Source organism: Pseudopodoces humilis, chromosome 3, assembly GCF_049639895.1.
Source record: "Pseudopodoces humilis isolate 2021_Gansu_Grassland_sample_001 chromosome 3, ASM4963989v1, whole genome shotgun sequence".
Lineage (NCBI taxonomy): Eukaryota > Metazoa > Chordata > Aves > Passeriformes > Paridae > Pseudopodoces > Pseudopodoces humilis.
The window spans coordinates 42,256,681-42,282,784 of NC_142202.1; the positions used below are offsets into that span (position 1 = coordinate 42,256,681).

Sequence of the window (26,104 nt, forward strand, 5' to 3'; positions counted from 1 at the left end):
GAGCTGTTTGTGAGCAACAGATTCTGAGAATCATTGAATCATTGTGGTTGGAAAAAGCTTTAAGATCATGGAATCCAACTGAATCCAACTGCTAACCCGGCACACTGTGTTCACCACTAAACCATGGGCCCAAGTGCTGCATCCATACATTTTTGTTGACTTCCAGGGATGGTGATTGCACCATTTCCCTGGGCAGCTTATTCCAATCTCTTCACCCTTCCCATGAAGAAATATTTTCTAATATCCAATCTAAACCTTTGCTGGCACAACTTGAGCTGATTTCCTCTGGTCTTGTCCCATGTTAAGCTAAGAGAAGAGACCAAGCCCCACCTGGCTGCACCCTCCTTTCAGGTGGTTGTAGAGAGCAATAAGGTCACCCCTGAGCCTCCTTTTCCACAGGCTAAACAACCCCAGCTCCCTCAGCTGCTTCTCCTAAGACTTGTGCTCCAAACCCTCCACCAGCTCTTGTCCTTCTCTGGACTCACTCCAGCACCTCAGTGTCCTTTTTACAGTGAGGTGTCTAAAACTGGACACAGGACTTGAGGTGTGGCCTCACCAGTGCCCAGTACAGGGGGTCAGTCACTTCCCTGGTCCTGCTGGCCACACCATCGCTGACAGAGGCCAGGATGCCGCTGGCCTTCTTGGCCACACTGCTGGCTGATGTTCAGCTGCTGTCAACCAGCACCCACAGGTCCTTCTCTTCCCAGAAGCTTTCAGCCACTCTGCCCCAAGCCTGTTGCATGGGGTTGATTCTTGACACAGGTCCCAAATTTGTTGGAGAAGGGGATGAAGTGAAGTCTAAATTAATGTGTTAACTTGCAGGTAAATTATAAAACTCATAAAAAATAACATTTTTTTTTCTTCTCTTTCAGTATTTCACCTTCTTACAAGAGCCTACCATCAGTATCAGAGACTTTTCCAACCCTGAGAACAATGATTGAAGTACTAAATACAGATTCATCTCATTGTCTAAAAAAAACTATAGTTGTTGTATAATTTATACAAATAAAAGGCCAAGAGGTACCACTTCGTAAATTATTTTGAACGGAAAATTATGGTCAAAATGGTTTGATTTTGTTTTGTTTCTTTTATAATAGAACAAATTTGACTGTTTATCACCAGTAAAAGAAATCTTTCTGTGACCAATGATATTAAAAGGGAAAAAAGCAGAACAACTGCTTTTTCATATTAAGACACACTCTAACAGAAAGAGTTATTCAGGTGCCAAACTGAAGAGCAAGTAAGAAACTTGATCACTGTTACAAGCTGAACATACTGCAGATGAAAATTTATTAAAAAAACCCAGAAAAGTAATCTTCATTAGAAATAATACTATACTACTTCTTACTGGGTTTTTTTTTCAAAGCCTCTGACTTCTGCACAGAAAACTTAGAGCTCTACCATGTGTGAGTAACTGGAGAATACACAGACATTTCATGTTGTGTAGTCCAGTGAAGGAACAGATGTCAGCTTAAAAGAATGGGGTTCAGGGAAACATCATTTGGAAACAAAACTGAACCAATTACTTATTTGGAGTTAAGCTCTGGGTGAGTCAGTGTCAGAAACACAACAATCTCCCTTTCCAAATACCCACTGATGGTGGTGGTTGGCAAAAGTTAAGAGATTGACAGGATTGAAATATATTGGGAGCACTAGCTAGTTTTCCTTGAGTTGTTTTTGTTGGACAGACTTGGCAGCATTCTGGAAAGGCAGATTTCTTTAATCAAACCATAATAAAGGCAAATTTGACCACTTGTCTGTTTAGTACTTATGAACATGAACTCTAAACTTTCTTGATCAGAATTTCTGTAAAGGGCAAAAGTAGGTATTTCTTTTCAAGCAAGGATAAATGAGGCTTCTGAGTTTTCATAGAAAGAATTGGGATGCTGTCCTTTTGTGGCACAGGTATTCCCAAAATTCTGTTTGTGAGTACCTTCTTCTATCTCACTAGAAATAAGCACTATTTGCTTCTTCTGTTTTACAAGTCTAAAAGTTTAAGAAACCTCTACTACATTTCACTGAGGAGGAAAGGAGTTGTTATTTTCCTGGAAAAACAGCAGCCTGAGAAATATGACTAACTTTATACCTTGATTGTGTTCTAATGGGATCTTCTAAGCCTGTAAGTTTTGTTATGCCTTCTATTATTCATTGAGAAAGGGGAATTATATTGGCACTTGACCAGACAATCTTGAGAACTATAAAAAGGAGGGTGGTTTGATTTGGAGATTAGACCAGAGGGTGGAGAAGTGGTGACGGGGAAGAAAAAAACTGCCTGGGCAAACAAACCATGTACAATTGTCTGGATTTCCTCGTCCTCATTTCTTACTCCTGTGACTGACTTCATCCGCAGCCCCTGGTGGCAGACAAAAGAGATTAATGGGGTAATGTGTATTACACCTCTTATGAGTGTGTGTGTGTGTGTGTGCCTGCAAACGTGTTTCCAAGGCTTCTTTCTCTGGGCGTGATGCAGATGACTAAGAAAGAAAGCGACCTCAAGTCAAGTGCTCTCAAACAAGTTTAACAAACAAAACAGGATTATATAACTGGGCTGGTATGTGATGACTTGGGGAACTGTAATTACGTCCTAAGAACCAAGTATGTGGAGAAATCTAATTATCATTTTCCATCCTCTTCTGTATCATCTTAGCTGGTCTAGCAATACCATTTGAACTCTTAAATGGGAACATTAATATATTGCAGCCCCAGTCATTTATCTATTAAGAATGATACTAAAGAAAGCAAAGTGAGGGGAAAAAAATAGGCTAAGCAATGAAAAACCATTAATCTGAACCTCAATTTTTTTGCTACTTTGTAATATATTTTGAAGATAATAAATATTCCCCTGCAACTACCTAGCCAAAAGTCAAAATAGATTTAGTCTCACATGAATCTTCGGACATATTTGCCTATCTTAGGTAAGCTTGGGGTTTTTGTGGGTTTGGGTTTGGTTTTTTTTAGCAGGGGATTTTTTTTTTTTGTGGAAAGGAACTATGCTTCCCCCATCCCACCCCGGGAGACTGGTCATCTTTTGGGAGTTTGTGTGTGGGACCTTGGTGAATCCTTTGCCAAAGTAAAGACTTGTTAGAGGAAACAAGAATTTGTACAGCAAGGGAAGAGACCAGAAAACCTAATTATTTCAGCCTTTGGGAATCTAATTTACCAATGTAACTAATGCCCACTGCATAGACTTGTTACACTTAGCTGCAACTTTACTATAAAAATTAATACAGACGCCTCGGACCATCTTGCACCCTAACTGATGGAGTTGGGCAGAAGCGCCTGTGCCAGGTATCCTGGCTCTTCTGACAGCAGCTGCTGGACCTTCTGTCGTGGTAAGAAACACGTACGACTTATTGAGGCGTGAGGAAAGGCAGGTTCTTGGGCACGGCGCTCCTCTGCCAGCTGAGGCAAGTCCTTTCCTGATGCTCCCGGCCCCGGCAGCGTGGGAATACGACAGCTTACCTCCTCGGGAAAGAAGGGGAAGGGCTGTAGGAGACGAGCGCTACGGGCAGGAGCACTTGAGGGCCGCGAGGCCAGCTCAGCCCCACGCTACTGAGACCGAAGCAAGCCCGGGAGGCGGCGTCCCCGCTTCCCTCGCTGTCTCCGGCCCGAGGCGGCGGGAGCAGGGCCGGCTCCCCGCGGCGGGAGCGGCGGGCGGGCGCCGCCGGGGGGGGGGGCGGGCGGGGCCTGCCGGGGCTGGGCTTGCGGGGGGCGGGCAGCGCGGCCGCCCGGCTTTATAGGGAGCGAGGGAGGCGGTGTCTGCGGGAGGGGAGCGGAGGAGGCGGATCTCTTCCCGTTCCCATCCCCGATCCCGCCGTGCGAGTGCGGGGCTGGCGGCGGCGGCGGCGGCGGCGGGGGGGCCATGGCCTCCCTGGCGGCGGCGATCGCCGCCTCCCGCACGGCGGTGATGAACGGGAACCGGCCGCTGGACGAGCGGGAGCGCAAGCGGTTCAGCTACTTCTCCTCGCTGAGCCCCATGGCGCGCAAGATCATGGCGGAGAAGGAGCGGATCCGCGAGCGCTACGGGCCCGAGTGGGAGCGGCTGCCGCCCCGCCAGCAGGACGAGATCATCGACAAGTGCCTGGTGGAGCCGCACGTCCAGGCCCGCTACGCCGCGCACCGCGGCACCTCCCGCCCGCCCGCGCCGCCCGCCTCCTACCCCAGCCTGCGCCTCAACACCGGGCAGAAGGTGGTGCGCTTCGGAGACGAGGTACCGGCGCGGCGGGACAAGGGGAAGGGGAAGGGGTGCCGGAGGGGTCCGAGCGGGAGCGGCGCTCCCCATCCCCGGCACCGCCGCACGGGCGGGGCGCGGCGGCCGCCACCTCCCCCGGGCTGCGGTGCCGGCGGGGCTGGGCTGGCGCTGGGCTGGCCGGGATCGCGGGCACCGCAGCCGGGCCGGTCGCCCCGGTGATGAGCTCGGTGCCTTTCCCCGCTCCCTGTGTGTGCGGGGAGGGCGGGATGTTCACCGCGCCACGGGCGCGGGGTCACGCCGTAGAAGCTGGGAAGGCGCCGGCAGCGATAGCGCTGAAGTGGATTTTGCAGGAAGGAGACTTGGAGAAGACGACGGTCTCCGTTCCCCCGACGGCGGGGCATGACCGTGGCTGGCGCTGGACATGGTCCCTTGCTGAAAACGGGCTGTAGGGAATGTTTACACTGAATTAAATTTCTTCCTTTTCGTTTCTAGTTTTAGACACGGTTAAAAATACGACACGGAAAACATTCCAGCTCTTGGCATGTTTGACACCTTAAAAAAATGCAGCCTGTTCCATGTCATATGCCAGGAAAAACAAGGGTGTGGAAAGATAGATGGCAAAAAGTATGGATTTTGAACCTGCTGAGAGTCACCTATCCAGTGGTGAAGCGTGGCAGCCGTTCTGGAAATGCACAGTAAAAGAGTACCTGGTCTGGAACAGTGGGTCATGTTACAGTGTGTGAGCCCTTGAAGAGGAAGGTCTAAGAACACTTGAAGAGACCTGACAGTGCTCTTCAGACACTATGCCTCTTATTCAGTGTATTGATTCCCTTTGTTCTCTATTCTTTTACATTTCTATTCTATTCTTTTACTCTTGTATGATTACAGAGTTGGTTTCTTTCACTCTGTCCATATAATAACTTTAAGTGGCCTAGTGTTAATTATGCGGCTTCTACCAGGAAAAAAAAAAATTCTGTTTCCGCATTTGAAATCATCAATCCAATTTAAAGAGAGCAGTGCTACTTTTAGCCTCCTCTCCAATATCTCTTGCAATGGGATTTCTAAGAAGCATCTGGGGCATGCTGATACTGGGCACCATAGTTCCCAACCAGCTTTGTGCCAGGAGAGACTGCCTGTGTTTCCCCTGTCAGGAAAGTGTGATGCTGTGCTGCACACACATCGTATCTAAAGCTAGAGAGCATAGGATGTAGCTCAGTTTTGCCTAGTTCGTGATACCTAAAATTCTAGATAGGTACTTGATAGTAATGGCCAAAAAGAGGTATAGGAGGATGCAAGACAACAAATTTGGTTGTGCAAGCAGCCTTTGAAAAGAAACTTAAATCTTAAGTTAGCTGTGAAAGAATTCAGAGTATGGAAAATAAATACATTCAGTTTTCCTAGCCTTGGAGAACTCTGCTGTGCTTTCTGCTTTGGATTATGTGGATCTGGAAGGAAAGCAAGCATGTTGTAGGCTGTTGTGCTGCACTGTATGGAAATAATAATTTCCTAAAGCATCTAGAGAGTCCATCTGAAACTGGGCAAATTGTTTTCTTTTCCCTCTTCTCCCCAAATACAGTTACACTATGTACAACCTTAGGGTTTCTGTAGCCATTAACCAAAGAAGGCATGGTTCGTCCAAATACTTGATACAAAGTGTTTAATTTTGGAAGCACTGCCTCAACTGACTTCCTCTTTGACTTCTAAGCAGAAGTTAATATAAATTGTTTCTCTGAAGAAAATAGATTCCACTCATTTTGGCATTCGCCATTTCCATTTTAGTTCTTCCAACTGTACTGCTGAGCCTTGGAGTCTTTCCTGGCTCTTCATCTGATAGCTTCCTCTCCCCTGGCTCCCTTGCTGGCATTTGACCTGATTGTTGGACATTTGCCCTGGCTGACAAATTGTTCCTCCTTGTCTTGCTCTAGCAGAGCCTCTGCCGCCGGTCTCTTGCCAGTTCAACTTCCCGGGCTTGTGAACACTTGGCCTGCAGAGCTCTGCTACCTCTGTGTCCCGGTCAGACAGCTCAGGGTGCCGCTGCCCCTTTGTGAGACTCAGCTGCTGCACCCAGCCCTCGCTCAGGACAATTGGGTTGGTCCTGGCTGCTCTCCCTGGCATTGCTGTGCGGTATCCTCTGGCAAGGAAAGGAAACGGAGAGTAGCCCGCATGCCTCAGAATCACTTGTGGATGTTGCAGCGCTTTCAGTGAGTGTTTTGGTCTGATGATGTTCTTGCAGATATACCCGCTCCAAAAGTTTCATGTTTCCAGCCGCGGCTCATCTTCCCTGTTAACTGATGTTGAAATCTGTAGTGATCTACCTGTGCTTGCTTAAGCATGGAAATTTGATCTCTTTCACCTCATGTTCTTTGGAGGACTTGGTAGAGAGCAAACCAAGGACAAATACTGAGGATACTGATTTACTGGTCCAGGCCTCTCACTGTTTCAGTCCCATTTTCATGCACATGACCATTATGATGAGGTGGTCCAGAGATTATACGTAGTGGTCTTGTATCTCTGGACAGTTGTTTCCCTCTTTCTCACCCCCACTATTTCCTGTATATCCCTTCTAACGCCAAATTTATCTCCTGAATTCGTAGCCCAGGACTGTAAGTCCTCAAACTATAAACATCTCTTACGTTTTCAGAACACCGTTGAGTATGTTTGCTGTGTGGGAAGGATGTTACAGAAAATAGACACTCAGTAACAGGACCGTGGCATCCTGTAGCTGTGATCAGTCATTTTATAATACTAGAGCACTGCAGCACCATGTGTGGCTCTTAGCAAATGCCCAGAGTTACTGCTCCTTCTCTTCCATCTTATCCTCATTGCAGCATCACCAGCCATGGAGTTGGCAGCAGAAGCCCTGCAGGCACTGTGAGCACAGTTTCAAAAGAGAATTAGGCTAGCAGGGTCATTTCACACCCCTGTGAAGTAAGTTTTGTCCTGTTGGCTGAAGATTGACTTGCTGTCATCGCACATGAGCCCAGCACATGAATTTGTTTGCTGCTTCACCATCATTTTCTGTGTCTAGACAGCCCAGGCCTCCTGACCGAGGGCTTTTGGATGCTACAACAGAGCTTCCTCTTTCCAATAAGCCCCCAATTGCTGGGATTTCTCCATTTATCATTTCTTCATTCTAATGCCCATAGCGGTAGAAATGAAGGTTAACTGAGCAGAGAGAAATCTGGAAATACAAGCTGAGATTGAGCATGAATGTAGTATAGATTATTTTTTTATTGTTTTTGAAATATGCCATAAACCATGGGGGGAATAGGTGGAAAACCAGCAGTATGTGAGAGGCTACCACCCTTTGCCAGCTGTAGTGACCAACCTTTCATAACGCAGCTGATTTGGTGTCAGTTGATGCCACTGGGTTCTCTCTGGCTCAGAACTATCAGAAAGATAATTTAAATATTCAATTTGCAGCAAGTTATCGCTGTTCTCTTAATGCCATCCCTCTTGATCCATAACCATGTGACATATACACAGAGTCAAGGTATGATTTTTCCTTTATTTTTTAGGTCTTTTTTTTTTCTTTGAATGGATATTCAGTATTTGAGCAGTAAAAGAGTTGGATGTGAAATAACTAAACTCTTCATTGGAAAAAATGCCTTATGCTTTAGGAAGTAGTAAACATTTTTTGTGGAGGAAGGACAGGTAAGAGAGTTTGGTTAGCTTCATTCATTGTGTTTGAAGAGGGAAGCTTGACTTACCTGCCTTCAGGCAGAGATTCTATTTGTTTTGCTTAGCCTTAAGAACTTTGGCACCAAGCAAAGGCTCAACCCTTTTACCTCCCTACTTAAAATTGCTTTAAAGCAACAAATAATCAATATAGCAAAAACTTTGAAGTTGGGCCTGTTAGAGATTTGTGCTTTTTAAACACCTGAAAATGAAAGGCAGCTTTTGAGTGCAGTAAAGCCTCAATAACCAGCAAGTTCTGTTCTAATAACACTTCTGAGAAGCATTTATTGGTGGGTTTGTGTCTTGCCCAGCTACTGTCAGCTGTGCTGAACAATGCTTGTGTCAGATAGACAGGCATGCTTCTTCCAGTGTCTTCCATTTTTAAATTCAGATGTGGTTTTGCAGCAAGCTGCCTACATATAGCAAATGTAATTTGTGATTCTGTTTTATATATTTTGCAGCTGGTTGTTGAAGTCAAGTGTATGACCAGATTTTTGCCTCTCTTTCTCACTTGTCTTTTTCAGCTTTGAAATATGTTGCATGAGGCCCCATTTCTTACAAATAGTTTTGTTTTCTTTTTTTTTTTTTAACCCTGGTGAACAAAAGTTTATTTATTTGCCTCCTTTCTGGAAGAAGGCATTGTTGTGTGCTGAAAACAAAAGCTGATCAGATATGGATTTTTTCCTAATCTATGTTGATGAGAAATAGCCTTGAAGCCTTTTTCTCTAGAATTTCATAATTCAGTCATAATTCACTTTTTTAATTATTGAAATAGTTGATTCTTTTGCTCCCAGTTTCTTCAAGCATGTAAGAACTTGTTTATTCTACAGAAAACCAAAGTTACTTCTCATATTTTGTTGGTGATAAACGTGAATTAGGGAGTTTAAATAGAGCAGCAGAGTTCAACAGTTTCCTGTCTTTTCACTTGATCCTCTGCATGTTCTCTGTGTGAAGACACATGAGGTGGAGGCCACAAACTTCCTTCCCTTCCCTGACAATGGGCAAAACTTGTCAACTGTCTCCTTCATCCTAGCCCCAAGTACTTGAAGTAACCAAAGACATCCATTGCTTGAAAGTTTGTATCCTCCAACCCTGTCTTATGCTATTTTATTCTTTGCTGTATCCCATGGAAGATCTTTTGAATGTGGACAGAGCTCCTCAGAGATACAATGAACCATACTTTTAAGAAAAAAAAATAAAATAAAATATCCTTTTCTTTTAGGGAACTTCTGCCTAACAAGTGTCCGCTACTTCCACCTTATCTAATCTATGAAACTGTTAGACTCTGTCTCTGACCAGAATTTTTGACAACTGTTACCAAAATCAATTCATTCCAGGAGCCTTTTGCTTGCCTGTGCTGGAGGTCAAGGTTACAAATTGCAGTGCCAACAAGGGCAGTGATGGTTGAGAAGACATCAGCTTCTATGAAGTGTGAGGCTGACTTGCCCTGTCCTGCAGGGAATGATGTATCCTGCTGCATGACAGCCTCATACCTTCACTCTGCCTACCCCACGCTGCTTTTTTATCCCTCTGTGGTCGGCCTTTTGTTGTCAGGGCTTGCTCACAGCAGCAGTATCATCGCTGAGTTGAAGGTGTGTAAGGGAGCATTGGGTAAAGGGGTGTCCCTCCTGGTGCTGTCTTCTCTTGCCTCAAATACGGCAAAAATAAAGAACTGGATGTCTTGGAGGATGAACTTGGCTCACTCCCAAGTTAAAAACTGTCCCCAGCTGGTTTGCTTGTCCTGTAAATGGAAAGAAGACAGAGCTTCCTTTAAACTCTTTAGAAAAAAACCTGCTGGCAGCTATGGCTACACATCTGGAGCTTTAAGGTGCTGTGGCTGCACGTAGCAGTGTTACAGTGTTCTCTGGACTTCACCTTTGTCTTTTGCTGCTGGTGGAAGTCAAGCCTTGATTTATCCAGACCTCACGCAAACAGAAGTGTTCTAGTCCTGCCTTGTGTGTGAGACTCATTCCAATGGTCAGGTTCTCCCATCTCTCTTCCCTTCTGTGCCGTGATTCCTCTCTCATGCATGCTTCAGAAACGAAGTTCCAACTCCATTTCAGAGGCAAAGGATCTTGTCCTAGAAGGAGTTTGAAATAATTAGACCCACCTGCTGTGAGGCATCACACATCGAGTGGTGTGGCATTCCCATGCAGACAGCAGCACACCACAGTGCAAATGATGATAGATTACTAAGAAGCAGGCTTTTGCTCTCTTTTTTCCTTTAAATGTTAAAACATCTGAGACTCTGTTTCCTGGATTGAGAGAACCTGTATTACATGTGTGTTCTTGGCAAAATCTCTACCAGATTTCCTTTTGGCCACAATATGTGATCAAGCAGAGCCCAGGCCTTTCCTCTTAGACGAGCTCTATCAGCCCAGTTCTTTTTAAGAGCATGGGATCACCCTCATGTATACCACAAATATCTTGCTGCTAGAAACCCTGCATTTCACAGATGAGTAATAGTTAGAGTATGACATGTTTTTATGTTGAGGAGATGGTTTTAGACACTTCTAACCATAATCTCATAGCTCTTGGCCATAAAAAATCTGCCTATGGTTAAATAAGAGAGGGCAGATCAGGAGAATGTTATCAGATGTCTGAGAAATATATTCCTAGAAAGGCAGAGACCAGAAATAAGAAGAAAACAGCCACAGTGAAATGTGGAGTTCTCGTGTTGTGTTAAAACATGGTTGAGTTCTATTATTCTCTGAACAGCAGGAGTATGAAAATCGTGCATGGTTAATCCTGGCCTTTCCCTTTCCATACAGTGTTCCCACTCCTTCTTTCCCTGGTGTCCACAAGCAGTGACCCGCTCAGGAGGGAGGGTGCAGCACACTATCTCTGCCTATGGGACCATCCAATGTACCAATGAGTCCCAGCCATGACTAGAAATAGAAATGCAATCATGTTGCTGTAATTCTTCAAAAAATTTGAACAACAATCATTTTTCAAATTATTTTCCACCCTTTCTTTTTTCAGTGTAGGCCGCATGTATTTCTGGAGGGCATGCCATGTATGAGGAGATTGTTTAAATGTCTCAGTTTGGGATTATTTTCAGAATTGCAGCTTCTTAGAAGAACGGATTTCGGGTTTTGTGCTGTGGATGCCGTGTGGCTCCTTCAACACCAGTGAATGTTTATTTCAGAGCAGCCGGCACTGACGTGGCGCGATGATGTGTCCTGTTGGGGCTGGATCCAGCTGTGGCTTGGCCCAGTGGCCATGCCAGCTGCTTCACTGCCCCACGACTGCCTGGTTGTGCACGTTCTCTTCGGTCTCCCAAAGGGAGGAAATGGGGCTTGATTTCCCTGAGGCCCCTTCTCCTTTTGTTGTTTCTGTCCCTGTGTGTTGCTAGTGGCTACCAAAGAAATATCTAGTAGAAAACTGGAAATATAATACATTTTAAAGCTGTTTGTGGAAAAACCATTTCAGGAGATTTAGACCAGGTTAAACTTTCATATATTTTGTAGATTAAATTGGTATAGTATTGATAACCTTCCCCTCAGAGGACCTGCTTTCAGTCAGTCTTAAAATTAAATCTTTAAGCAGTGCTTTTACTTTTTAGTCAGTTCCGTAGCAGTGGTTGTTATAGTTCCATCAGTGTAACATAATGTCATCTGTGTGATGCTTCTGAGAAGATGAAGCTGCTTTTCTGAGCTTTAGTCATTCTTGAATTTTATTTCAGGACATAACTTGGCAAGATGAACACTCAGCTCCGTTCTCCTGGGAAACGAAGGTAAATAAACAGCATTTTTATTTTTGATGTTGGTTTGTCATCTTATACTGTTCCTTCTGCATTTATTGTCTTCATTTTGATACTTCATAGATTAATGTCACCTTTATTCCATGCAAGCCGTATAAAGTGACCATCCTGGAAATGAAACAGGACTGGTATGCTTTGATTTACATGAGGAGAAACACAAAATGTGCTTCATGAACTGATGTTCTGGCTTTGAGTGCAGATATAAAACCAATTCATTATAAATTGTTTGATTATTTGTTGCAAACTTTTTAACCAACTTCCCATGTTTAGAAAGACCAGTGTCTCAGATACTCTATAAACATAGATGCATTTCACTTTTGAAGTCAGGAGTAAAGCAGCTATTAAATGGTGTGAGAAAGGTGCAGATACCTCATAACTTCATTGTATTCTTTCTGAAACCCTGTCTTAGGACAAATGCAGTGAAACTTGTTAACCTAGGGCCATGCTAGAAGCATTATGTTATTTCCTCTCCAAAAGGCACCTTAAAAAAATAACGTATTTTTCTGTGGTGGATTGGTTTGGGATTTCTTTTACACCTCACTTTATCTTTAGTATTTTGTTAAAGCATTATTTATGATGGGATTCTCATATGGCTAACACAGAGCCAGAGTTCTCCATCTTTCTGTACCTGCTGTGTGAGGAAACACAGTTGTGCCTTACGTGTGGTAGGAAATCAAGTTTAGTTCTTCTTTTTGGAGAAATTCGGGGAGCAAAACCATAGCTCATTGTCCTTCTCAACTGGATATGGCAGGCATGTCAATTTAATCACACATTTCAGACTGTGTTTTCTGCCCTTATCTGCCAGAGAAAGCTGCTACTGCCCTGTTCCCTATTTCTTTCTCTTTTTTTTTTTTTTCTTTTGCCCTTGAACTATGTAGATGATCATGTACGACCTTATGAATATAATCTTAGCCTAATGCAGAGTAATTATTTGGAAATGCCAGTGAATACTAAATTAATCCAGTTGACCTGAGACTTAGCCCTCCCTGCTCAAGGTCACTGCCTGTAGCTGCGACCCATCTGTGCTTTGCAGAAGCTGATTAACCTATAACTTGATGTGACTCCTGGGTCCTGGCAGCCTGCAGTGCTGCAGTTTAAGAGAAACCAATGCCATAAAACTTCATTTGCCTTAAAACTCCCTTAAAAGCTGTGATGGTTCAGGAGCCAGTGGAGGATTTTCTGCAGTGGAAGCCTGGTCACTCAGGCAAGCCCTCCTGTCTTTCAGGACCCTTAGGAGAAGCAGACACTGGCTTTTAGTATAATATTGGAGAAGTTTTTAACGTGGATATACTTGGGTGAATCTGCCAGGAAAGGAAAAAATGCCAGAAAAGTGTTGACCTCATTGACAGTAGGGTGAAATAAATAATATGTTGGAGACAGCAATGTTGTGTCTCTCTCACTTACCGGTCCAAACACAAAACCTCAGGTTTGGGAATGTGGCAGCCATAATCGTATTTTTGAGCTCTGACTTGATAAGATTTTGTAAGTTCTGAATACTTGAACTTCCTAGAGATGTGCTGCTTCATATAATGCACTGACTAGTGATCTGTGATAAGATACATCTGCAACCTGAGTGGATTTTCTCTTTAATTGGTAGTTCTCTTTTCTTTTTAATGCTTGTATGTGTACCGAAGTGTTTTTGAACCCAGTCTGTGGTTTATTGCTTGCTGATGAAGGGTGTTTCTACTGTCCTCCTGGTGTCCCAAAATGAGGGACCAGGTGGATAAATGTACTAGTTTCATCCTTTACTGTAATGAATTGAGGAACACGGAATGATATGGGAGCATTCATGTGGTCACTGAAGAGAAGTGAGGAGGGGAGAAGGTTGTTTTAGAAGTAATTGTCATGGCTAATTAAGCTGTGTTTCCCTCTTCCCCCGTCTTCCTTCTTTGCTGACCAGGAATAAAAGCTGTGCCACAGCTGTAGGCTGAAAAGTTGCATGACCTTTTTCATTAGCAAAAGTCTAGAGAATCCATTTTGCCTGGATTTATGGGGTATGGGTTGGTCGGTCCCTGTGGATTCTTCCTTTTGGTTTTTCCCTGGTGCCTCATATTGTATCAGTCTTTCAACCAAATCCTTCCACTGCTGAGTCTTCCTTTTCAAAAGTGGAGCTCTTGCTTTGTGCTTACACTTTGATCTTCCCTAACCAGTACTTTTATGAGGAAATACGGGAAGGCAATTTTTAATGAGCTCCCAGCTGAGGAAAAGGTAGCCTTACTCAAGTGGTCCCACGTGAGGAAACCTGAATGAGCTGTTGAAGGAGGATGGTGTGTTGTAATGCATTGTTCAGTGTCCTGTGAGCCAGATCCTGTTCCCACTGTTATTTAAGGCTGTCGGGCTCTTTCCATTCCATGAGCTCTACCCAGAAAAAAAACTCTTCTCCCTGATCTCCCTTTAATGCAGAGCTTTTTTGTTTGGTTTGGGGTTTTAGCATGTTATTGCCTGAATGTGCATGAATATGCTCTGGCTTACCTGAGGAAGGGAACGTGGCTTTTGCAGAGCAGAAGTAGAGATGTAAATCAATGTAAATCAGTAAAACCAATGGGGGTTTTTTTTGTTTTGGTTTTTTTTTAAACACTGAGACACAGAAAAATAAAGCAGCAAAATGAGTATTTTCTGTAACTAACATGAAGGAAACTGAGAAGGTAGTGAGAAGTGTAGAGAAGAGGGGAGGGCATGTATTCTCCCAGGCTGGAGGCTCCCAGCTGTAACAGTGATGCCAGTGGGGATTCTAGTTGACGAGATATGGACAAATTTTTATCACTGTAGCTAGCGCCATGGATTCCCTACTTCCATGGCTGTCAGACTTACCCAGAGAACAGTGTATTGAATTACTGTCATTTTGTGCAGAACATTGTTGAAGGGCTTGATAAAGTTCGCTTGTGTCACAAGTGAACTTTCTGTGTTCTCATTTTAAACACAAATGTGTGATATGACTGCAGTCATTCCTATCACAACAAACACTTCCATTAATATCTCCACTATTTTTAGATGAGTATTTCTTGCCTCACCTTTTTATTTTTAAATCCTCAGGCAAGGCAAACAAAGTAGAACTGCCGTGTAAATTGCTGAGATAGCTGTTAGACTGTATCTAAAATAATATTTTTAGTAGATAACAATAGCACTTCTCAGAAGGAAAACTTGGGAAGCCACGAGTTCTCTTGGCACTGCAAATGGGCTGACATTTTAAAAGTAAAGATTGAATTGGAGGGAGTGATTTGGTTCATGGGTGGAGCCCTCATGGACATAACATGTCTTGAAACGTGGGTTACATTTTCAACCGGAACTCTAGCCAGGTTTATGAATTCAGGGCATTCTATTTATGGTTTCAGGTTTACGTGAGATGAAAGATGACATTCTGGCTGAGTTTAGCCTTTGAGGTTTCTTGGTTTATTTGAAGTAAAAATTCAGTGAAACTCAGCACAGACCTCAAGATATAAATGGAAAACAAGAATCATGCCTGAAATTTGAAATAAAATTTCTCTGCAACTCTTCCTGAACTCAGAACTTTATGGGTTTTGTGGTTTTAGATTTTTGGGGGGAGTGGGTTAATTAATTTAGTAATGGGAAGACAATATTTCACTTTGCCACCTAAGTTTACACATGGAACGCACTGTGCAGCATGGCAGTAAATTGAAATTTACTTCCAATTCATGCTATTAACGAAAATGGGTTTTATTCCAAATGTTTGAAATTGACACATGCATATCTAAATATTTATTTTTCTTGATACAGGTAGAATAGTTGCTGACTCTCTTCTATTTTCAACACGCCCTCAGGTATTTGTTGAAAAGAGAAGCCTCTGAGGTGTGTTTAAAATAAACAAACCAAAAAAAAAAAAAAAAAAAGCAAAATGAGGAAGCAACAAGCTTCAATCCTTTCAATAATCTAGTTGCTGCCTCCCTGTCTGAATTCCCTAATTATATTGCTACAGAAATGATCTAATCCTAGCAATATTTTAGGAAGAAAATAGCTATGTTCCACTTGTAATAAACATGCTTTCCCAACTGTTTCCTTTATCTAAAATTGAGGCAGTCTTCAGTATCCTTCTTTGTACAAGCCCTAGTTGGTGTTTTGTTTTAAATAGGAAAACAGTGGCAGAAGAGAATTTTTTTCCTTCCTACCTTAGCAGCATGATATTATAATTGTTTGTTACAAGCTATAATTTGGTGTGATTATTTTTACCAAGCTGGCGTAAATGGCAGCGCTTCCTTGGAAGGAGAGTGATCTCTGAGCTTTTGAGATTAGCCTTCCCTTTTTGATTTAGGCTACATATGTTTAAAACACAGTGCTGTAAAACTTCTGTTGACTATTAGTTCTTGAGCAAAAAAAACCAAACCCAACGTGTGGTAATAGAAACTGTGTTCAAGGTTTATTTTGTTCTGTATGGCCAAGTGTAAGGATTCAGTTACCTGCATCAATTTTTGTTGGTTTTGATCACAAAACCAGGCACTGTCAGTACAAGCTTGCTCAAGCTAGCCAGTAACAGTGGCAGACTGGATTGAGTTCATATCAGCAGAGTACAGAATGGAATTTCCTCCAAAGGTCCATTCTATATAACTTTGGCACTGTCTTTCTCTATGGACTAAAATTATTTAGATTGGTTTTGAGTGCTCTGCTCTATTTTTTGCCCTTGCAATTTGCCTCTGCTGACCTAAGGGTTTCTTTCTGACTTTGGAAAGATCCTGAAAACACCCATGGTGTGCACAGGAAACAAATCAAATACTGCAGCTACTTCGGGCCCTATATTTATTTTGGTTTTGTCCATTCAGCAAAGCAAAGTTATCTTCTAAATCCTTTAAAGTTGGCTTTCTCTACCCCTGCATTTATCAGGCTGTGCTTAAAACAAGTTGCTTTTGACAGTGTTTCTGTAGTCTTTGTCTCAACAATTTGGTTTTTTCATCCTGCCAAGCAAAACAATTTGTTTTGGCTGTATTTGCGTGACTGCTTAGTAAAATACTACACATTCCTGATGAGTGAATAAGATGCTTTAAAAGTTCCTGGGTTCTTTGTGGTCATCTTGTTTTTAATATGTACTTATGAACTGAGACCTGATTTCATACAGTATTATTAAATCATGATAGTCTCAGTGTCTGGTGCCTCTCTTTCAGCATACATTGTTTCCCACGAGTGTTTACAGCCACTGTTACAATTTAGTGGATTATTGCTGCCTTGAGACTGAAGTTCGGTCTAAATTTTTTAATCCGGTGAGCAAAATTCCTAAATACCTTCATATGGTCTTTTTAAGGAAAAATGGATATGCAACCTCCTAAAACCTGCAATTTATAATATTATTTATATTTATGATACAGAAAAATGATCAAGACAGGGCATCCTTTATTTAAACCCTTGCAGTGGTTTGGGACCAGAGGGATAAGACTGAAAAGAACACAGACTTCTAGGTTTGCTTTACCTCAAAATACTTTGTGCATGCTTTCAAATGCACTCTCTTCTCCCTCTCAATGTGTTGAGCAAGACTTGCTAATGCAATATCTTCAAAATACTGCTGCTGTTAATAGCTTTTATTTGAATTCCAATAATTTCTAGAAATTACAGTTGGGACTGTACTAGTCTGTCTGTAAACTCTTGAGACTTTCTGGGCTGAACAATTCCCAGAAATACCATTTGGACAGATGGTAGGAAAAATATTTTTATTTTATTCCTCAGATGGGGAATTATATGTACAGAAACTGCAGCTCATGTAAAGTAATACAAAATCAATGAAAGCAGTGGAGAACTGAAACCCTCTCTAGAATCCCAAACTGTGCCTGAAAGACAATTCCCTTTTGACCATGAAATCACACCCCACTGTTCAGTGTTTGCCTCCCCGGGGTGGCAGCTGGTGGAGTGCCACAAGTGCAGTTCTGCTTCTGAGTGCCGCTCACAGCAGCCCTGCCCCAGCCTGGGGAAGGCAAACCTTTACAGGTGAGCTGCTCCCCTAAGTTTGGCTGGAGCCAGGAGAGATGTGCATCAAGATATTCTCATGGCTGGCAAACCTAAAGGAAAAGGACATTTTTTGGGGGGAGGGGGAAGTTGCTGTCTTTTAAATATCATTTCCTTCCTTCTGCTGACGCAACCAATTGCCAATTTGCAATCTGATGTAAGAAACTGAGGGCAGAACTCTAATTAAAATCACATTTGTAGTGTCTAGTGACTCATTAGAGTGTACAGTACTACTCATTACTTAGATGTCAGTATAGGGTGTTTCACACATGGGCCTTTTCCATCTCTGAAATTATCTTCCTACTTAGGCTGCTGCTCTGTTGTTTGGTTTGTTTTTTCCTTGCGGGGGAGGGTGTTTTATTGCCAGTTTTTTGACTGGAAAGATATTGCCTATTAATCACTTTCTTTCGTCAGCTGCATTTCTGAGGGGTTTAGATGTGTTAAATAACCTCGGAAGTCAAATAGAAGCATTATATATTTCAGGGAAAACAGAATATCTTGTGACTGGTCCGCAGAAGTTCTTGGCTTCTGGAATTAAATGCTAGAAGCAGAATTATCCGTGTGACCTCTCGGAGCTGTATTTACATCATGCTGAGACACGGTGCTTTCAGAACCTGTCGGGGTAGTCTTGTCTTCTTTGCCTTCCTTGTGGGAGAGTGAAAACTCCTGGAGAAGTATTTTCACTTGGATTATTCTGTGTCAGGCTATGAGCTGTTTGATCCCCAAAGCATACCGTGAGACAGATATGCAGTCTCAAATGTCAGGTGGTCCTGTCTTCTGAAATGGGCGCGCCCCGTGGTCTCTGCACAAAAGGGCAAAGAGGACATCCTCTCCTGAACCTGTATCCATGAGCAGGTTGGAAAGGTACAACTGCCTGAAGTGCTGCTGCAGCACCACGCTCTTCTCTACGCTAGGAGCGATGTGCCACTTCCAAACTGCACCTCTGAGCTGATATTTTGACCCATAAAAAAGAACAGAAAATATCACCACAGTCAGTGGCTTTAGCTCCACAGCCTAAGAACATCTCGGAAGGCCTAGCTTTGCTTGTCTGGCTGGCTGCTGTTGAAATGCAGAGCCATCTTGTTGGTTTACTTTTTCTAATTTTTGTTTTAACAGACCCATACTTCCCTTCCATTGGTGTTTTTCCTGGATTTTATTTCCAACGCTGTTCTGGTGGACCTGGGGGCTGTGATGGCCACTCCGCACTCTGGGCACTGATCTCCCCTCTCCCTTGGGCTGGGGGGTGAAGGAATCATTCTGCTGGAAGTGACTGCTGCTGTGATGGCCTTTAGCTACTGTCATCCCCAGTGTGAGCCCCGGGACAGGCTATTCAGAAGACAGCAGACTGCTGCAGGACAAAAAGCAGCATTGATTTAATTCCTACATGACTTAAATCTTCCAAGATGTTTTTGGGTTTTTTTTAACCTGTCTTTGATTTTTAGAATCTGGCTTTTGTTTTTTTCCTCTTGGCTACTGGGGAATTGCAGGTCTATTTTGTGTTGTGTTGTGGGTTTTTTTAAGCTGGGATTTTTATCAGTTCTAAAGTCTTAAAGCATCTTAACTTCAGGGTGGTAAATCACTATTCAGTAGTGCTGCCAAATGAGCTTAGAGAAATAAATCCCTATATTTTAATACAGGGAATGGCAGTCACTGTAAATAATCCTCAACACCATTGCATCTCTGGTTTGTTTACGCAAAATTTATCTACGGATAAATGTCCTGCTCCTAATTTTATGTCATGACTTGTTTAATAAAAATAAATCAGAGCACTAAGGATTTTCTTAATATTTTTTTTGCAGGCAGGGTGGGGTGTTGACTTGTTTGGTAAGACTTGCGTGTATCCTTGCACTCACCTTATTCTAGCTGAGCTATAATTACTTGCAGCTTGTTTATGTTCTGCGTCTTTTGATAGCACAGTATATTCTCCATGAGAACACAGAGCTTGGTGCTTTCCTGCCTACAGCCTTGGAAAAATGATGCATCTAATTCTTTAGAAAGGTCAGATCTAAGTCCATGAATCAAATTATGTGTAGTCAGCTGCTGACTGTTTAAAAAAATTGTTTTATAAATAATCAGTTGCTGGGTTAACAGTTGTTCTTTGATGAAAAGTTTCTGAATATTAACTACCAGGCGTGTGAGTCCTGCTAGATCTGGAGTCCCTTTGAACTTAACATGCACAATAATGTAGGACTCAAGATCAAACACTTCAGTGAAAATGATATGCAACTAGGATTTGTTTTAGACACTAGCCCATAGATGCTATTGCTGTTTTATTCAGGAAAGGCTAGGCAATTAAGTAAAATGGTGGAAAAACACACATTTGTAATGAACTTCCAAAGTATCTTTTAACCATTTGTAGCAAAAGCTACAAGTCCTCTGAGTTTTTTCCAAGCCCAGAAGACCCATGATGACAACAGCACAGCTTTAATAGTAAAGGCAATTTTTTCTTCCTTGCATTATTTGTTCCTTTTTACAAACACGAGTCTGTATTAGGTTGTTCTTTCCTGGCACATATGCTTACATGTTTCTCAGAGGGTAATAAGCTTAACTTTTATTAGCCTGAAGAGTGTCTAGCTAGTTGAGAATAATTTTACTGAAGTGGTGGTAAGTAAAACAATCATTTTGAAGTACTGTTCATTTTTCTGTGACTTGTAGGATTTTTTTTCATGCATTAACTATGGTCACTTGCTTCCTTGGCCCAGTGTTACCTGTCAGAAATGGGTACAACTATCTCTGCACTGCAGGTGAAAACAAACCAGGGCTCTAGAATAGGTGTAGAACTATTCCAGGAATAGGAATAGGAGCTAATAGGAAGAACTGGTCCTGCTGGAGTTATTTCTCTTCCTTCAGAGGGGCATTAGAATTATAAAATGACTTACCTACACATACCCATTACATCTAATCCTTTATCTTGGAAGTAGATGGACCTGTAGCCAACTATTTCAAAGACTATAATGGAAGATTGCCTTTTGAGCTACACTCTGAAGTTTTTTTGCTTAAAATTTTCATGTAAAACATCTCTTTCAAAAGGCATCAGCAGCTGTTGTAATGTTTTAGTGCCGCTATTCTAATGTTTCAGGGCTGTGCATGCTGTGCCTTAGATGGCACTGAGTAACTCCAATACAATTGCTTTCTCTGTCTCCTCTGCAACAGGTATGGGACTTTTATGTTTGCTTGCAGTTCAGACTTTTAAAAATCATTATTTTTATGGGACTACAAAGATAGACATTTATGGAGAAATTAAATGAGCTTTGCTGTGGTATCTGTTGTCTGAGAGCTGTCTTGCAGTGGGCTGATGTGTTACCTGTATGCACCAGGGTCAGAAAGTCAAAACTGTATCTGTGTGAAGGGCTTTGAAATACTGCTTTTCTGTCCCTGTACAGAGTCAGATGGAGTTCAGCATTGCATCTCTCTCCATACAAGAGCAAGGTGGTGCCCAGCTGCAGAACGAACAGAGGCAACCTGTCAAAGCAGCACCTGGTGCCCAAGCCCCTAAGTCTTCTCAGGCCAGTAAGACCCCTGGCTCTGATGGGTTGATACCATCAAGAAAGGAAGAGGAGTCGTCCTTCTGGAAGATAAACGCAGAGCGCTCGAAGTTTGAAGGAGACAAGTCTGAGTTCCAGTCCCTGACCCCCAGCCAGATCAAGTCCATGGAGAAAGGAGAGAAGCCCCTTCCCTCTTTTTACAGACAAGAGTCTGCTCCAAAGGAGACGACCAAAGCTGAGAAGCCCAGCATAACTAAACCAGAGAAGTCTGTCGCCCCCAGCCTACCTTCTGTATCTCTGGAATGGGAGAAACCTCGACCCACTCAACTCCCTACTACTTCTCTAGATGACTTCTTTCTTCCTGATCCACCACAGGATCTGGCATCTTCTAGGACAAACAAGGAAGATACTGATGGTACTATACTTACAGACCCACAAATGCCTGGACAGGTGAGTACTGCTATACCCACTGTAGAGTGCATTAAAATCTGGCAGGGCCACTCTGGAAGATTAGGGACTCCAAAAAGCACCAAGCCATAGCTCAGCTTGATGGCTTTTTGTCTTTCAAATGTGAAGTAGTCTATTTAACCTGTTATTTAACAGTCTGTTTAACGTGTTAACCTCAATTAAGTGCTTTTTAACACATGGGATAAAGGCACAATTTAAATCTAACACAAAAAATGTTGACAAGGCACCAAGTAGCTAATTGACAGCAAGCTACCTAGCAAGTTGCTGTATCAAATAAAAGAGGTTGTGGGGTTTGGGGTTTATTTGTTTGGGGTTTTTTGGGTTTTTTTTAAAGCAAAACTTTCCAAAAATGGAAAGAATAAGCTTTTTAACTTGAAAAGTAGGTGAACTAAGGTCTAGCATACTTTCTTGGTACACACAGCATAGTGGTGACTGGTGAACTAGTTCTCAGCTGTTCCAAGCAGTAGCCTGACAGCCACTTCCCAGTGCTTTGTCCCAGGCAGCTGTGCTGCTTTCAAATGTGTTTTCTCTTAAAGTCCAAAATAGAAATAGAACGAGCTTCCAGAATTAGCCTTCTCAATGTTTTTTTAAATGAAAATACCCAAACAACCCAACAACAAAAAATAACCTTAAGCAGCTCAATAGCCAATTGAAGCTATTTTAAAAAGCAGATGTTGATCTGTGAGAAAAGAAAGGGAACAGCAGGATGTGATACAGTGAGGGAAAAAAAAGAAAGAGATCAAAAGCTTGAAAACTGTGAAGTAGAGGAGTGGTACTTCAAGCAGAGCTGTGCAGTTCTGTTTGAAATCTGTGGTGTCACTCTGGCAATAGCCTGACACGTTACTGTACACCTTCAGCATATCACAGAGCTTTATCTCTACTATGTTTTCCCAGCTGTGATTGTTTGAATTCTAAACAAGATGATGTAAAGTCAGAAAGATGCAGGCTGAGGTAACTGGTGTCAAGAGAAGTAAGTGGCAGCACTTAGGAGAGAACAATACTTAAGCCACTCCGGTATTTGAAGCCCTATGTTTAGTTATCACTTTCTGAAGCTGAGGGAAAATGCTTCGTGAGCTGTCTAGCTACAATTTGTGAACATGGTAGCCCTTTAATTTGAGTTAAAGGCTTTATCTTGTTTTCTTACAAATTAACAGTTTCAACTCCTTTGTGAATGTTTTCAAGATAACTGAAATAGTTTGAGAAACCTGTTGTTTCTCTCTGTGGAGAAACAACCCTCCCATGTCAAAATGGGAACAGAGGAACAGAGAAAAACTTTGTGTATGATAAGAATTTTCTTCCTTCTTTTCTGGATTATCTTCCCTGTCCTGGGAAGCCGTGCTCTAGGAGGAGAATCCAGAGACTCGGCTTTGCTTCTTGAATACTCTTCCTAAACACTAAAATCGCCCTAAATGACGTGGCTAACACATGAGCATGTTGTGGATAGCCTAGTAAATAACTTGTCATCAAAGTTTAATCTGTGTAGTTTTCTGGAAACAACTGGCTCTAATTGCAACAGACAATCTGTTGAATTAATGGTGCTTGCCTTCTGTGTTTGCTTCATTCTCTGCAATTCCCACTGTAGTCCAAAAAATCGATCTTCATGAATTTTTTCCATGAGGAAAAAGCCCCACCATTTTGCCTGCAGACCACAAGAATAATTTTATTATCTGGAATTACCTTTTTGGACATTGTGAGTATTTTTCCATGTCACGTCTAGCATTTTATGGTGTAGGTTCTTAGGTATCCTAGAGCATGGTAAAGACCTTGAAATATTATCAGGAAAAAATTTAAACTTTATCTTTTAGATAGGCAGTCAAATATTGAGTTTGTAATACCATAACAACTATATCTTATTTCCTTTTTTTTCTTTTCACCTTGCAGACTAGTACAAGCAATGTTATCTTGAAGACTGGCTTTGATTTTCTAGACAACTGGTAAAAGATACTTCAAAACAGATCAAACCAATTTTGGGGAAGGAGTGGAATACCTTTTTCCTTGTATGTTAATTTACTAGCATTTGTGTCTTTTTCTAGAAGTAACTTTCAAAACTCTTAAATGTTGCCTTTGTATAAACTTTTGTAATACCGTATGCGTTTTTGTTTTTTTTTAAACAGTGATAGAAGTGTGGTTTCCTTTGGATATTTTTTTAATATCTGTTAAAATTTTTAGTAGCTACTGTATTGAGAGGATGGAGGAAGTTACTGTACACATGTTAAAGAAACAGAAATGAGAGTCTCTGTATCCTGGAAATGGAACCTACAGGAACAGATTGCTGTTTTCAGGGGAAACCTGGCTAGCATGGCTTGTAAGAAATAGTGTTGCACGTGCAGTGGTTCCAACCATGCTTCAGATAGCTGGCAAAAAACAGTATGAAAAGCAAGCATCCAGAATTGCATTGATTTGTAGATTTTGTTTAGTTTGAAAGTATCTCTTGTACCACTTACTGAAGACACTTCTGAAGAAGGCAAAGGCATTGCCAAAATGATGGATCCAGAAATGCACTGTGTTTGTACCCTACAAATCTGCTAAAATAACTTAAGAATGTTAGAAAAATGACATGGGGAAATGATGTTTCTGGTCTTTGGATTGAAGGCTTGGGGGTGGGTAGAAGGGAGTGGGACAACACCTAACGAATTGGAGAAATTCTTCAGGGAACACAATTTCACTGCCTCCTTACTAGAGCATAACTCTTCATAATGCTAGTGCTGGAACTACAGCACTGAGAATTTCTGGGGTGTAGATCACCTTTGTGTCAGTAAACCACTATGTTTATGGGAGGTCCTAGCAGTGTGAGGCTTTTTGGTTTTTTAAGCAGCTTGTCGTCTCAAGGACTCATCAACTTTGGTGCTTTTTCCTCCTTGTGGGTTCATCCTCTTTAGTGTTCAACATCTGGGTTACATTTATTCCTAAGGTGCAGAGAGGCATCTCAAGGTGGCCCTTGGCAGTGTTGCCTCCAGTTCTGCTTTTGAATGATCTTTGGTGTTTAAAATGTAGAGAACAAGAGTAGCTGTCATTTGGATCTGTTGTCTCTGAAATGCAGCATGATTTACACACTGATTCTCACTGTGTTTACCTCACCTTGAAGCCTTAATTCCCCTACGCACAGCCAGTGACTGGTCTGCTCCAATGCCAAAGGTTCGACTTCTCCCTTTACCTCAGCAATAGTCCCATAGCATTTGTTTGGGGTACAAGGCAAAACACAGGGCTCTAATGGGTCCCAGACAAGGCTGTAAGAAGGTCACCATCTCCTAAGCAATAGTTGTGCTAGGCTTCTCATGGATTAGCACTTGACATTTGGTTCAGTGCCAGGGGCAGTTAAATGTGCAGAATTGGATGCAGCAGAATTTTTTCTGCTTGTTACAGGAAGAGTTTGCAATGTCCTGGAAGAATCCTTGCCTCTAATGGGTGTGCTGCTTGCTCTGAACGAGCAGAGTATGCTGATAGAGCATTAAAATTTACTTGTTGGGCAAGAAAAATGCTGTTAGCATATCCCCCCACTCTTGCTCCCACACCCCACCAAAAAGAAAAAAAAAAGAAAAAAAAAAAAGAACTACCGAGGCCAAAACCTCCACTTTTTCTAGTGTTTTCTCAAGAGGTTCCTTAGCTAAACGGAAAAATTGCCACAAAGTAGAAGTCATTGCATAGCATACCCTTATGTATAGGCTTCTGAAAGCTTCTTTACATTCTTCTTGAGATGTACAAACTCCTGTAGTTCATGGATATTGTCTCTGTGTTCAGAAGTTCAGAAAATATTTGTTGTTACCATCCTGGACTTTACCGCTGTTTTTTTCCTTTGTAGCATTTGCTACAAGCATCCAGAATTAATACAGCTTAGAACACAAATTCTTTAGGTGTGTGATTAATACTGACTTGCACCTTCCTTTTAAGGCTAAGAAATGTTAATCTTGGGGTTTACAGTTACCAGTGAATCTGATTTTCTGTACATTCAGCTGCTGAAAAGTAGTAAATCCAAAATGAAGATGCACATTCTAATCTTACTCTGATTTGTGGAGATCTGAAAACAAAGTCTCCTACTGTCAAGAAGCGTTACTTTAAATCTCTGGTAATACCTTAAAGCTTCTTAGGGAAGAACCTGGGCTGCCTGTCTCTTCCATCGGCTAACTCAACCCTAATACACATTGGGACCAGCTGGTAGAACATGCTGCAGAACTTTTTACTTATCCTGGTAGGTTTTTCCTGTGCTTTGACAAGAGTTGATGCTCCTTCTTTCTTGAATATGTTTTTATTAAACATTCTTACAAAAACAAAATTGTATTTGGTCACATTTTATATTAACAATGTTTTAATAAAGTCACTTTAAATAGAACTGTCAAGGTTTTTGTGCTGCTTTGTATGTTGTCCTTAATACTCTGTTTTCCTCTGTGCCATTGGAGTTGTTTGGGCCATCTTGAATCTGAGTGAGAGACAGCCAAGAATGATTTGATCCAGAATTTAGAAACCGAATTTTTTAGATCAGAAAAAAAAAAATAAAATCAACACGCTTCAGCTGATTTTTCAAGCCTTTAAGTGAATCTGTTTGGGGAGGTATCCTTGCTTTATCATTGCATCTGACAG

The 26,104-nt window shown here is 42.1% G+C and overlaps 2 protein-coding genes across 2 annotated transcripts in view; both read left to right on the forward strand.

The window, feature by feature from the left end:
- Positions 1 to 1,052, forward strand: part of TTC13 (tetratricopeptide repeat domain 13) — a 39,037-nt gene extending 37,985 nt beyond the window's left edge. The window contains exon 23 of the mRNA XM_005518560.3: positions 873 to 1,052. Coding sequence (XP_005518617.2) covers positions 873 to 996 — 124 coding nt within the window. The 3' untranslated portion in view covers positions 997 to 1,052. The remainder of the gene's footprint in view (positions 1 to 872) is intronic.
- Positions 1,053 to 3,844: 2,792 nt separating this feature from the next.
- C3H1orf198 (chromosome 3 C1orf198 homolog) lies at positions 3,845 to 25,856 on the forward strand. The gene is made up of 4 exons (XM_014248327.2): positions 3,845 to 4,210; positions 11,556 to 11,606; positions 20,960 to 21,511; positions 23,411 to 25,856. Exons 1-4 carry the CDS (start codon positions 3,863 to 3,865, stop codon positions 23,465 to 23,467), a joined length of 1,008 nt encoding a protein of 335 aa, XP_014103802.2. The 5' UTR covers positions 3,845 to 3,862; the 3' UTR covers positions 23,468 to 25,856.
- Positions 25,857 to 26,104: the final 248 nt, after the last annotated feature.